General features: G+C 35.2%; 1 protein-coding gene and 1 non-coding gene across 3 annotated transcripts in view; both read left to right on the plus strand.

The window, feature by feature from the left end:
* NT5C2 (5'-nucleotidase, cytosolic II) overlaps window positions 1-14468 on the plus strand; it is a 104111-nt gene that overhangs the window by 73381 nt on the left and 16262 nt on the right. For both annotated transcript variants that reach the window (XM_061193736.1, XM_061193738.1), the window contains 2 exons: window positions 12747-12864; window positions 13937-14032. In XM_061193736.1, the coding sequence (XP_061049719.1) occupies window positions 12747-12864; window positions 13937-14032 (214 nt within the window). The remainder of the gene's footprint in view (window positions 1-12746; window positions 12865-13936; window positions 14033-14468) is intronic.
* TRNAK-CUU (transfer RNA lysine (anticodon CUU)) lies at window positions 5845-5917 on the plus strand. Its single transcript has one exon. It is a non-coding gene; the product is annotated as a tRNA-Lys (tRNA).

Genomic DNA, 14468 nt, shown 5'->3' on the forward strand with positions numbered 1-14468 from the left:
AGAGCACTTTTTTCTTCCCTTTTTTTTTTTGTGGTAAAATATTCATAACGTAAAATTTACTATTTCTTCATTTTTAAGCGTATAATTGAGTGACATTAAATACATCCACAGTGTTGTGCAACCTTCACCACTATCCATTTCCAGAACTTTTTCATCATCCCAAACAGAAACTCTGTACCCATTAAGCAATAACTCCCCATTTCCTCTTCCCTTCAGTCCCTATAACCTCTAGTATACTTTCTGTCTCTGTGAATTTACCTATTCTGTATATTTCACATAAATAGTAGAGTTGTAGAATATTTGTCTTTTTATGTCTGGCTTATATCTCTTGTCATAATGTTTTCAAATTTCATCCATGTTGTAGCATATCTCAGAATTCATTCCTTTCTAAGGCTGAATAATATTCCATTATATTTATATAACATATTTTGTTTATCCATCATCTGTCAGTGGATACTTTGGATGCTTCCACCTTTTGGCCACTGTGACTAATGCTGCTATGAACATTGGTGTACAAGTGTCTGCTTAAGTCCTTGCTTTCAGTTTTTCTAGGTCTATACCCTGGAATGGAATTGCTGGATCACATAGTAATTCTATGTTTAACTTTTTGAGGGACTGCCACACTGTTTTCCACAGTGGCTGCACCATTTTACAGTCCCATCAGCCATGCAGGAGGGTTCCAATTTCTCCATATCCTGGCCAACACTTGTTATTTTCAGGTTTTTGTTGTTGTTTTTGTTTTGAAAATAGTCTTCCTAATGGGTGTGAAGTGGTATCTCATTGTGGTTTTTGATTTACATTTCCCTAATGGCTGGTGATGTTGAGCATCTTTCATGTGCCTATTAGCCATTTGTATATCTTATTTGGAGAAATATCTATTTAAAGTCCTTTGTCCAGTTTTTAAATGGGTTGTTTGTTTTGTTGTAGTTGTTGAGTTGCAGGAGCTCTTTAAATATTCTAGATGTTAATCCCTTTTCAGGTATATGATTTGCAAATACTGTCTCTCATTCTGTGTGTCGTTTTTTCACTCTCTTGATAGTGTCTTTTGAAGCAGAAAAGTTTTTAATTTTGATGAAGTCTAATTTATCTATTTTTTCTTCTGTTGCCTGTGGTTTTGCTGATTTCACATCCAAGAGGTCATTGCCAAATCCAACGTAATGAAATATAATGAAATACATTGAAATGTAATGAAATATTTCATTATATTGGTAAATCCAATATAATGAAAATGTTCTAAGTGTTTTATGTTTTTAGCTCTTAATATTTAGATCTTTGATCCATTTTGAGTTAATTTTTGTGTGTGGTTATAAGGTAAGGGTCTAACTTCATTCTTTCACATGTGGACATCTAGTTTTCTCAACACCGTTGAAAAGATTGCTCTTTCCTTGCTGAATAGGCTAGACATTCTTGTCAAAAATCATTTGACCATATATGTAGAGAGAACACTTATTTTTATTTTTTTATTTCTTTATTATTATTTTTTTTAATTTTATTTATTTAATTTTGGCTGCGTTGGGTCTTCGTTGCTGCACACGGGCTTTTCCTAGTTGCGGTGAGCGGGGGCTACTCTTTGTTGTGGTGCGCGGGCTTCTCATTGAGGTGGCTGCTTCTCTTGTTGAGGAGCACGGGCTCTAGGCATGCGGGCTTCAGTAGTTGTGGTGCACGGGCTTAGTTGCTCCATGGCATGTGGGATCTTCCCAGACCAGGGCTCAAACCCGTGTCCCCTGCATTGGCGGGCGGATTCCCAAATACTGTGCCACCAGGGAAGTCCCAAGAACACTTTTTTAAAAAATGAAACATATGACAATGTAAACTTTTATGTCTCTGCTTCAACATCTCTCCTTAAAGAAAGATGAGGCTCCTTGCAATAGTGATGAATTAAATTAATATGGAACATCAGCTGAATTGAACTTACTGTGGATAGTGTATAAACTGGATGGATCTGTTTGAAGTTCTTAGTGTGACAACAGGGTCTCTTAAAGGAATGCATTTCCTGAAAAGTTTTTTGTACAAACCAAGGAAGATAACCAAAAGGAAGATAATCAAAAAGGCCAGAGAAATTCTCATTGTCCTAGGTCATGAGATAGTAGTCAGAGCATCCTTCTCATAACTTGGAAAATGTAGAACTTGCACATTACCGTACTCCACAGCCCTCCAAACAGATTGTCTATGTGCAGGAGGTTTTTGTGTTAGTGAATGATCGCGTACAAGTCAGTGAAGGTTATTAACCTGTGTGTCCTCTGACTTATTCTTGAGGGGTTTATCAGTTTGTGAATGGATCTAATGTTCACAGTTGAAGATTAAAGGAATATAAAAATAGGTGTAGTTCGATAAGTGAAATGCATTCATTATCCCACCTTAGTGATCTTTTTTCTTTTTCTTTTTTTTTTTTTATTTTTTAGATCTTTTTTCTTAAAAGAACTTTTGAATGGGTTTTTTGTTTCTTGTTTTTCTGAAACAGTAGAATAAGAGGATAAGCTGAGTGAACAGAGAAACTAGGGTAGCAGATAAAAGGGGGGGAAACCTTTTCAAAAAGAGATGATCCCTTTCCATAAAAGAAAAAAACAGGGATGGTGGTTGATAAAATTATCAATAAAAGTAAATTGGAAAACAGCCTCATAAAACTAAGCAAAATAAAAATCTAATTAGAATATATTATAAGGACTCAACCCAAAAAAGAGAATTGTGAAGATGAAAAGTGATAATTTAGTATTCGAGTCCAATCAGTGATTTGTATCAAGGATCCAGTTAGAATAAGCTGAACTTCACAGGCCTATGGTTGAATGGGTTTACATAGCTGGAAGGTTTGCTACCTATAAAGCAATAAAGTTTACTTTTATGTAAATCCTCAAAAGAGATTTGAGGTGACTTGCAAAATTAAACACATATAAAATGGGTCAAAAGACTAATTTTATAAAAGAAAGCCCATAAGAAAATATGCTGCCAAATAGATATTATCCTTCATAAAGTCACCTTATTAGGGAAAACTTACTGCAATACCTCTGTCATTTCTTAGAATTTTAGGAATTCCTTTGGAATTGTTTCCACAGCCAGTTTATAAACCCACAAGAAAACCTGCTTCATTACTTTAAGTAGTCACACCTGTTTTTTAACCCTTCTCGAATTCCCCTCTTAGTCGCTGGTTGCTTTCAATAACTGCCCCCCACACCTTAAATTAAATTCATCATCTGTTGATGAAAATATGCCACCAGGGAGGATATATATCTAGAGCAGTGTGCTGTTGACTCTGAAAGTAATTTTGAAAGAAGAATTTCAGATATGTTTTGAGTAATGATTGCATTACTGGAATAAGTATCAATATATATTGCCTCAGAAGTGATTATTTTGAATGGGGGAAGGCTCACTTGGATGGTAAATTTTATTACATTTGCTTTTAAAAGGTATTATTTGGGGAGAGGGTGGGGAAAAAATAAAAGGCATAATACAGTTTGATTGTTTTCACTTCAGGATTGTTTTGTTTTGGAGGTTTTTGGTTTATTTTTCTGTTGTTTTGGGGTAGTTGTCATTTAGAGAGAACTTACTTAGGAATAGATTCATTGATCCTTAGGTAGAAATACTTCTTTATTAGTTTGTTTCTTTAACTGAACAAAGCTATCCTTTTTTTAACTGAGCTATTTTTGATGGCATCCCTAATATAAAAATTTTCTCACATGTTTACACTTCTATTTTCTTTAGCCCAACATATCAGCCTATGTGTTAACTCTGATTTCCCAAGAGTTTTTTTTTTTTTTTTGGTTGCAGGGAGGGCCGCAGGCTTTCTCTAATTGCGGCGAGCCGGACTTCTCTTTGTTTGGTGCGCGGGCTTCTCCTTGCTGTGGCTTCTCTTGTTGCTGCGGGCTCAGTAGTCTTGGCTCATGGGCTCTAGAGCGCAGGCTCAGTAGTTGTGGCGCACAGGCTTAGTTGCTCCGCGGCATGTGGGATCTTCCCAGATCAGGGATCAAACCCATGTCCCCTGCATTGGCAGGCGGATTCTCAACCACTGTGCCACCAGGGAAGTCCCTCCCAAGAGTTTTAATGCATGGTAGTACTAAGCCAGTACTATCATACCAAAAGATCAGTGCTTTTGGTAGAACTGGTTTTCTCATCAAGACTATAAAATTGATAGCCATAGTATAGTTAAAATATTTCTGAGCAATCCTTAATTTGGAAGGCTTTTATTATAACTTATTGCTGATAAAAAGACTATTCTGGTATTACATTGGCCTCTAAATGGGAAGGATTTTTAAGCAGTTTAATTAAAGGATCACCTGATCTAGGTAATGAAATAATTCTGTAGGTGCAGATATATGATACTTGTGTGCTATTTAAATATTCTGTTATTGATCAGTTTAAAAACTTTTTCATCTGATAAAATTACTCAATTGGGAAAGAATAAATCAGCGAGGACAGAGGAAACAAGAATCCAAAATAGTGATAATTGTTAATGGGTTTAAAGTAGCTCATTTAATATTCTATCTACTTTTGTGTATGATTTTAAAATATCCTTAATAAAGTTAAATTTAAAAATCAGGTGGGGAAAACTGACCAAATACCAACAAAGTGATTTTATTTTTAAAAGGGCGTTTAAATTTTAAGGTCTTTTTTTAGTCTTTTCATTTCCATTTGAGAATATAATCTTTATTTTAGCTCCTCTTACTGCTTTTTCTTAAACTTAAGAATTTCTTACACTACCTCCCTCAAGAAATGAAATACGATTTCCCCAGCCAAGCATACTTTTGAAGTGGTCTCTGTATGTTAGGGAAGAATTAAAAAAGAAATAATACTCCAGTGTATTATCTTCTTGTGGATTAAAGTTCTTTGTATTAGTTGAGATAAATACTCTCAAGGCTGTTATTTTTAGGTATATATTTATATTATATATTACCTGTGTTAGGTTTATACATTACATTTAGGCAGCCTATTTATTTATTTATCTACACTTAGTTTCTAAGCTTTGATTTCCTTTATGTCATTTCTGTATCCCAGTAGAGTTTTCACTGATTTTAGATTCATCCTCTGAATTGCAGTAATATATGGTTTGTTCCTAGATCATTAGGAAATTCAAATGATTTCTTAATAAAACCCAATTCCATGTCCTCCATATTTACACAGTGAGTGATAGAAATAATTCATTACCAGTGTTTATGGTCTTTGTTTTCCATTGCCAGGCATAAAAGCATTCAAATGTAAGCCAGATTTTTTGTGTGATTAAATGTCATGTAATATTAGTTGCATCAGTAAAATTACTAAAATGAATCTTTTTTGTTTTAATATCCCATGCCATTTTCAACATGGATAAACTTGTTTTCAAAATAGTCCTAACATAATAGCTATCTTTGATTCATTATTTCTTTTCTGCTTACACATTCTCTGAATGTTTGCTTTATCATGGGGATAATGGCCACTGAGAACAAGACAAATGATAATAGAGTTAAGCTGTGTAGGGAAGATTTAGGTTAAACGTAATGGATAAAACCTGCTGGGTCAGGGAACTCTAATAGTTGGTTACCTAGGCAGATCATGAGGTGATTGTGATTCTTTAAATCACTGGGAACATTTGTTTGATTTCACAGTCATATGAAAGAATCAGATTCAGATAATTACAATTGTTATGGCATAATTGTTACAGCATTGTGGTAGGGGACCAAATTAAGTGACTACATAACGGTTCCTTTATTTCCTAAATTTTTTTTATCCACCCCCTCAATTTTTCCTTGAGATGAATAGAACAACAACATTATCTAGGATACTCTGTGGTTGTTGAAGAATGAATTTTTCCACCTGGATTTCCAATTCATTAAGTACTTAAATTCTATTTCTTTAAGACTTTTTGAGGAGGGGAATTCCCTGGCAGTCCAGTGGTTAGGACTCCGTGCTCTTACTGCTGAGGGCCTGGGTTCGATCCCTGGTCAGGGAAGTATCAATAAGATCCCACAAGCTGTGCGGCACAGCAAAAAAAAAAAAAAAAAGCTCTTTGAAGAGGACAGTCAAACCATTTCAGTTAGATGGAGAACTTATGTGGAAGTATCTAATCTAAAGTATACATTAGAGGTTGCACACCAGTGGCCCATGGGCACACCTCAGACCACAGACCCATAGTTTGGCTCAAATGGAGTTTGTTGGTTTTTTAAATTGAGTCAGTAGTTAAAAATTGGGAGATTCCAAGTATAAAAATCTGGGCTGGTTGTTATCACATAAATGGCAACAATTGGCTCTCATTCCCACCGGGGAGTCAGCTACATCTGACAGCTACTTCCCCCTTTAGGCCAAGACATGTACCAACACTTAGACCATTTCTCACATTAATTAACTTGCCTGACCGTGATAGAGGTGTTTGGAACATATTACCTGAATCTGAGTTTCAGAAAGTTTGGTAAACTTTATAGTACCTTGAGATGCTGGTTATAAAAATGAATTATCCGTATAAGCCTGAGTAAATGATACATATATATATATTTTTTTTTAATAGATTTATTTATTTATTTTGTTTTTGGCTGTGTTGGGTCTTTGTTGCTGCACGAGGGCTTTCTCTAGTTGCGGCGAGCAGGGGCTACTCTTCATTGCAGTGCGTGGGCTTCTCATTGCATTGGCTTCTCGTTGCAGAGCACGGGCTCTAGGTGCGCAGGCTTCAGTAGTTGTGGCACTCGGGCTCAGTAGTTGTGGCTCGTGGGCTCTAGAGTGCAGGCTCAGTAGTTGTGGCACATGGGCTCAGTTGTTCCACGGCATGTGGGATCTTCCTGGACCAGGTCTTGAACCCATGTCCCCTCCACTGGCAGGCGGATTCTTAACCACTGCGCCACCAGGTAAGTCCCATACATATTTCTTAAGAAGACTTCTTGGGCTGGGTTAATTGGCCCCATTTCTGTCCCTCTGTACCTCCTTAGTCCATTGTATTGTGGATCTTCTAAAATTTATTATAAATATCTAATTGTATATCCCTGTAGCACACGACAAGCTCCTTCAGGCCAAAGACCATGAGTTATTTTGTTTTCTGTTCTTAGCATCTAGTACCTGTACACAGTAGGCATCCAAATGTCTGTTACATTATTCTAACTTTAGTACAGGCATTTGAGTGTGATGATCTGTTCTTATTTGGGGGAAAAATTATATACTAGCTATTTCTTTCTTTTTTTTTTAATTACAAGCAGCTTCTTTGGTTAAAGAGGATTTTTAAAGTTATTTCAATAATTTTCAGTTTTCCACATTTTAAGTTGAAAACAATAGCCGAAACACACATTCCTAGTAAGCATACAGGTTCTCAGAGGGAAAATTTTGAGTTAGGTAATTTTTTTCATTTTATTTTAAAATAAACATTCTTTTAGTACTCTTGGTAATTTTTAAAACAAATCTTTTAATTACCATTTAATTTTGCTTTTGCAATAAATTGAGACTGGCAGTCTTTCAGACTCTATTTGTTTACTTATTTACATGTCTAGCCATGTGGGAGTTGGTTTTATTTTATATTACTGAAAGTGTTGAATGGTATCTAGCTTTTGTATTTTAGATAAATTAAAATTGAGGTAGTTTTTAGAATTTTTCAATATCTTTTTTTAGATCATTTATGATCTCTTAGGTTAGAGAGAAAATTTTTGACTATGTCTGTGATATTGTGTTGGGGTTTTCAAATAGTTGTGAAAAGTAGAAAAAGTCCTCTGGTGTCTGTTTATATGGGAATGGAAAGATTTAATTTAAAGTTTCCTTAATGAAAATGTGAATTATTATCTTTCCTAGTTACAGTCTCAGAGAGCTAAGATCACTTAGCCTAAATAAATAGAGAACATTGATGTTGATCACATTCATAGCATAAAAGCAAATAACTATTCTTGAGTGGTTGGGTTGGATTTTTGCTTTTCATAGTGTGATTGGTAGTGCTGGTTTCTCCTAGTTGTAATGTTTTTAGAAATTTTCAACATTGTATTTAGTCATTTTTGCTCTTCTATTTAGTACCATCTCCCTTTCACAAAAAATCCAGAAGTTGGAGAAATCTAACCATATGTTTTCAAAAACCTAAATGTCTCTAGGAAAAATGACTCCCTATAAAGTTAAACATAATTCATATCTTAAAAGTATCAATATCTTGAAAGGATTTATGTATCTTCAAGTCAGTTATCTTACTAGACTAGGTAGTTTCTTTAACTTTATGAAAGTAGAGTAGTATGACTCCATTTACTGAGGGCAAATATACACTCACAGAATCAAAATAAAATTTTTACCCTCTATTTCATATTTAGACATCTGGTTAGATTTTTAGTAGGGTGAGGTTGGTTTTCATCTTTATCAAGATTACACATTTAGGTGTTAGAAGGGTAGAAAAGTAGGTAGATAGGTACAGGTAGACTTAGTTTAAATGGGTACTTAAAAGTAAGATGAGACTGCTCTGGTTTATTCTTGTATCCTTTATTAGTCTGTTTCACTTACTATAGTTCAATTTTAAATGCTGTTTACCAGTTGCATTCAGTTTCTATCATATAAACCTGAAATGTGCTAGAAAAAATAAACTAAGACAAAAGAAATTTATTTTTCTGTTTGTCTTTTGACTTAACATTTCAGGATCAGACTTGGCTTGTATTCCAGGCTCAGGGTACCGAAAAGTTAAATAATGTATAATACTTAAGCTTATCTTCAATACCCTTGTTTTGTTATGGCTAATTAGATGAATTTAAGTGATGGTCAGAGGCTTCTAAATAGGAGGCAGTAACTCCTATTAATACCAATTTCCAAATGGTATCTCTCTGTTCCAGCCCATCACAGCAGTTTTAAAACCAGTTTTTGTTTTTGTTTTGTTTTGTTGCTTTGTTTTGTTTTTTAACAGGAGTGCCAGTGTAACTCCTTCAAGACTGGAGTGACACACTCTGCATCTGCATCTGCCTCTGCCTCATGTGAGTTCTCATTTTGGCAGCAGCATTCTGCTAGGCTGGAACCTCTGTAGAGGTTTGCCCTTCCTTTGTCTAAAATCTATAAACTACTACACAGTCTTGGTGTCTTGGTGGCAAAGGTAAAAAGTGCATGAGAATTCCAGACTTCCCTGCAGAAAGTTTTCGGCTCACCCAAAGGGACTGTCTCCTCTAATCCAGATTCTATCTTGTATGAACAAAATCTACTCAAAACAGCCCACAACTTTCATCCCCACAACATGCAGTTGATATTTTTTGAAGAACTGTTTTTCCCTTGCAGATTATGGAGTAAAGAATATCTTTAAATGCTCTCAGTAGCTTCAGCTTTCAAAGCTTTGGTTGTTCTCTTTATAGTCTGGTTACGTAACCTGAGAACACTGTGTGCTGCCCTGGTGCCTGAAGCAGTCCTCTTTTTTGGACTCTGGCCCTTAAAATAACCTCTTCCTTTGTCTTTGGATATTGGGTAAATTAGAATAGGCCTGAGGACCTTCTTGAAAAAGAAATAAGCAGTGAATGTGTGAGGCTGTGTTTACTCTTGAAGCTATTGGCAGTGTTTTGGAAAGTCAGTTGTGAGAACTGAGTTTGAAGCTGTGCATCATTTACTTGCCAGTTTTGCCAGAGAAATTGTAATTAGAGCCTTTGCAGCTGTGGAGAGGCATATAGAGCTCTAGTCTGAGGTGATATATATGATTCCCCACAGATGTCCAGGCTGGCTTTGAAGGGCCTGGTTGATTAAAAAAGAAATTTTGCTATCTATCTATCTATCTATCTATCTATTTATTTATTTAAGGCATGATGGTACTTTGTAGGGTTCAGGAATCGTCATTTTTACCACCAGGTCAGAACAAATTGTGATTATTCCCAAGGGACACTTAGAACAAAACATCTAGATTCATGCTCTGTGCAGCTGCAATTCTGCTTCTCCAACCCTGGTTGTACTGTACAGTTCTCTAGCAGCTGATTTAATGACCTGGGAGTTCGTGTTACTGAAATGATTATCCAGGAAGCTTATGAGAAAATGTCAATACCTTGTAGGTCTTACTGATTAATATAGAGCTTAGTGAAATAGATAGTGTTGTCAGAGTGGAACTTGGACTCTCTTTGCTAAATCCATTCCCACCTGTGATTAGAGCAGTTTATTTTGGACTAGTTGAAAGAAATTGGAGGGAGAGTAGTGTGTTTCAACACCCAAGCTTGAATTTTGATGGCCTACTTAATCTAGAAATTCATTTTTAACAGTGGCCCTATATGCCACCACAAAAAGCTTTGGATGAGACTCAGGGAGACCGAAATTCTGGCTTCAGCTGATGTTTCTACATGCTGTGTAACTTCAAGTTAGCAAATGGGGAAAATACACTGTATTTTTTGGAAGCACCCTAAACTCATTGAGAGAAAGGAAATTTAAAGTATTTATTTCTGTAGGTGGAATTTCTAGAAAGTCATCTCAGTTGAACACTTGGAAGTTCTGCCTTGGAATAAACACAATGTGACAAGAGTATAGTGTTTTATTTTCTGTTATTCTATTCTTTATGGTGGCAAAATGGGGAATTGAGATCTCTGCCCTCACACATTTTTTTTCACCAAAAATTCTGAATAAATTGATTTGGGTTTCAATCTGAATTGCCTCATAGAAATAGATTTTAATCACTATTACTCCATCACTTCCCTAACTAGGGAAAATTATTCATTTAGGGGCGAGCCTGGGTGGAGGGTGTTTAAGTTTTGTTTCTGTCTCCCATTCTTAAGGCATATCCAGCAAATGATCTTTCTGAAAAATTAATAATTGAAAACATTTTATATGGGCCAAATCCTATGAGAATGAATGTCAATGGATTATCCAAATTACTGAGCTATACTGGAATTTTGTTCCATTAAATATTGTTTGACATAAGTGGGGCTTTGTTAGGACTGAGAAGTAATTTTTGTTTTATGAAAATTTTGTCAAAATGAAATTCACTTTCAATTGAGGTGGAAGCACGGGGTGGGGTGAGATATTCTTTTATACTCTCAAAATAATTCAAGTTGACATCAATGGATACCAGGCTTTCCTGGTTTTATGATAATACACCAGCTCTTATTCTGTTAGCATGTATGAATATATAGCACTTCCTTTACCACAGTGTACATCATTCAAATTTAAGAATTCCACACTTGAGGATTCAAAAAATTTTGTGGGCAGGGATGGGTGAGGATGGGGCTGGAATTGAGGGGAGGACAAAAATATAGCCAGTTTTGAAAATGTTAGCCAGGGTTAGCATTAGCCTTAAATTATTATTACCCCTGAGACCACAGACGAAATGACAGCTTCTTTTGGCATTGTTCTGGTGAGATGAGACTTAAGCATCTCCTAAAGGACCTTAAAATTTTGAGGCTTATGAATATGACAAATGTTTATTAAAGGATTTTAAAATCTCACCTTGTTTTTTTAAAATTTCAATTTAATTAAAAAGAATAGATAATACATTAATATGTTACAAGTTTTAAAGGTACAGAAGAAGGTACATGAAAGTCTTCTTCCTTCCCCTCTTAGTCACTCAGTTCCCTTCTGTGGAGGAAACCACTATTGCTGTTTTCTTTTATGTATTTCCAGAAATATTCTAAAGGACTGTTTTTGGAAAGGGAAAGTTGAATCATACTCATTAAAACATTAGCACTAACTTGGATAGGCAGACTAATTGCAATGAAGAATCAGTTTGAGCCATAGGCTATATATGTTAATTATAGGTAGAACTATAATAATAATAATAGTTTAATTATTTTGAGACAAAAGAATAGGATGTTTGGGGGTGTTTTTTAATCCTCATTTGGCATTTAGCAAGATTGCAGGTCTTTTTATTTTTATTTTTAATATGGCTTACCCACCCTAGAGACTGATGGATGGTTGCCTACCTACATCTTTCATTTGGAAGAAACCTGTTTAAAGGAGCAACATTTTCTTTATACTAAACTGCAATGATGATTCTGAAAAGATTTTTCATTATAGAAAACTTCAGACATATAATATTAGAGAGAAACCCCCATATTCCAAAATCCATTTTATTTCACCTGTAAAAAACTCATTATTCTTCTTTGGCAGATAAGGAGGTATATATATTTTATATATATACTTGCACATACTCATTCTTCCATAATCAGGTCTAATAAAATGAGTTGTAATTCTTCAATGTCTAATTCCCAATTCATATCCAGATTTTCCTATCTCAGACATGTCTTCTTATGGTTGTTTTAGCACTAATAATTTGCAAAATGCAATTTTGATGGCTATGACATTGTCAGGGCTGATAAAGAAAACAAGTAAATCCTAACAAATGGAATCATGCTGATTGGAGAAGGAGTTTAAAGTAACTACTAAGCCAGATAGGAATTCTAAAAATAGACTGGTCTTAAAAAAAAGAAAAAAACAACAACTAATTTTGAAGGATTCCTACACCAATCATGCACAACAGTGAGGACTTCAACATACATAGACCTATCTAGTTTTATATTAATTATATTCTCATGGTTAATATCACAGCTGTGCATATTACATTATTCCGCCTGCCTTTAGATTGTGGGCATGAAAGAATAAAGAGGAAAAAATTTTTGGATTAGGTTTCCTAAGAATGAAGGAACTCTTCTGAAATGCCTGATAATTCATCTTGTTGCTGCTCCTCCTACTATAATATGACCTATTTCCACAGACTGACAGTTGAGTTCTGTGATTATTCAGGGCGGTACAAAACACGGAGTTTGAAGGAAACGAAGAAAAATGGCAGATTTAGGAGGAGAGAGGAATTGGGAAAGTAGAAATTCGCTCATTTGCCTTCTATTTTAAGTGGCTATTCTTTTAATGAGAACCTCCTCTTTGTGCAGTGTACAAGTCCCCGGAGTATGAGTCCCTTGGCTTTGAGCTTACCGTGGAGAGATTAGTTTCTATTGGCTATCCTCAGGAGCTGCTCAGCTTTGCATATGATTCTACATTCCCTACCAGGTAATTTTTCAAGATTATTTTTGGATTAAGACTCCTCCTTCTGTCTCCAAAATTAATAATTCCAAATGCATCCTCAACCAAAAAACTTCCCCCAAACAAACAAAAAAACCAACAAAACATCAAAAGATTCTTTGGGGGGTTTTTGTGTTTTTTGTTTGTTTTTGGTTGGTGTTGATTCTGAAATGACCGTGAAACCTTTCATGTACACCATATATTTTGTGTTCCTGACTTGAACTTTGAACTTAGTTTATTGTTATTAAAGAAGATGCATTTATGAGAAAGAAGAGGGATTATTAAAATTGATGGGCAGTAATCGCAGATGCTCTTCTCTTATGCTGTTGGAGAGCGGTTACATGTTTTGCTAATATATTTAACTTGGTAATCAGGAGGCTTCTTGGCAGTTTGCATTCCTGGATTTGATAAGAAAGATTTGACATTAAGAAAGATGATGCTGGGACTTCCCTGGCGGTCCAGTGGTTGGGACTTCGCCTTCCAATGCAGGGGGGTGTGGGTTCAATCCCTGGTCGGGGAGCTAAGATACCACATGCCTCATGGCCAAAAAAACAAAACATAAAACAGAAGCAATATTGTAACAGATTCAATAGAAGACTTTAAAATTGGTCCACACCAAAAAACTCTTTTTAAAAAAAAGAAAGATGATGCTTATTTTGAGATGCCATCATATATGTCCCATATATAACATGTAACAGAGGGAAATATAAGGCAGCTCAGTTGTCCAAGGAAATTAAGAGAGACTCTGTTGTAGGATAGAACCAGCTGTATTAAGAGGAACTATTGTTTACACCTTGTTTGATTAAGCTCTTATTTCTCACATAAAACAGTTGTGATTATTTATCTGGACAGAGTAAATATTTGTTAGTTGTTCTGAGATTCGTTTTTAAGATTTTATTCACTCACTTTAGCCTCTAGAGTTATATTGTCTGGGGACATACTTGAGCTGCCATAAAAGCTGAATAAGGTGAGGGTTGGTTTGTGGTGATGGAGTAAATACTCCATTAGATTATTGCCTTTATTACTTTGCATGATTGGTGATGTCTTCATTTTTACATAGGGGGCTTGTCTTTGATACACTGTACGGAAATCTTTTGAAAGTTGATGCCTATGGAAACCTCTTGGTCTGTGCACATGGATTTAACTTCATAAGGGGGTGAGTACAAAGAACCTTTAACCTCTTTCTCGTGTTTTTATAGTCAAACAATATGAAGATGATATTGTCTCCCGAAATACAGTATACTTTCCTATTCCCTCATCGTTAAAGATCAATTCCTTTACATAAGGATACTTAACAATTATTTATTAGGCAGTGAGGACCCAAACTGACTTATAAATATAGTTAGCAGTTACATTTTGTTTAAATTAGTGCCTTCTAATTATATAGCATAGAACAAAGCTAATCTTGAAACTTGCCCAAAAAGAACTGTAGTGGCTTTGACTTATTTGAAATTCTAAGATTTTTATTTTCTCCTTTGTAATACAGTTCTCAGGTAGCTGCTCAGAAGAGGTATGTATGTAAAAGTGCTTTGAAAAATTTAAAACTACAGCAATGTAAATGACTGAGATTTTTAACAGCTAATACATTATTT

Source organism: Eubalaena glacialis, chromosome 1 (assembly GCF_028564815.1).
Source record: "Eubalaena glacialis isolate mEubGla1 chromosome 1, mEubGla1.1.hap2.+ XY, whole genome shotgun sequence".
Taxonomy (NCBI): Eukaryota; Metazoa; Chordata; class Mammalia; order Artiodactyla; family Balaenidae; genus Eubalaena; species Eubalaena glacialis.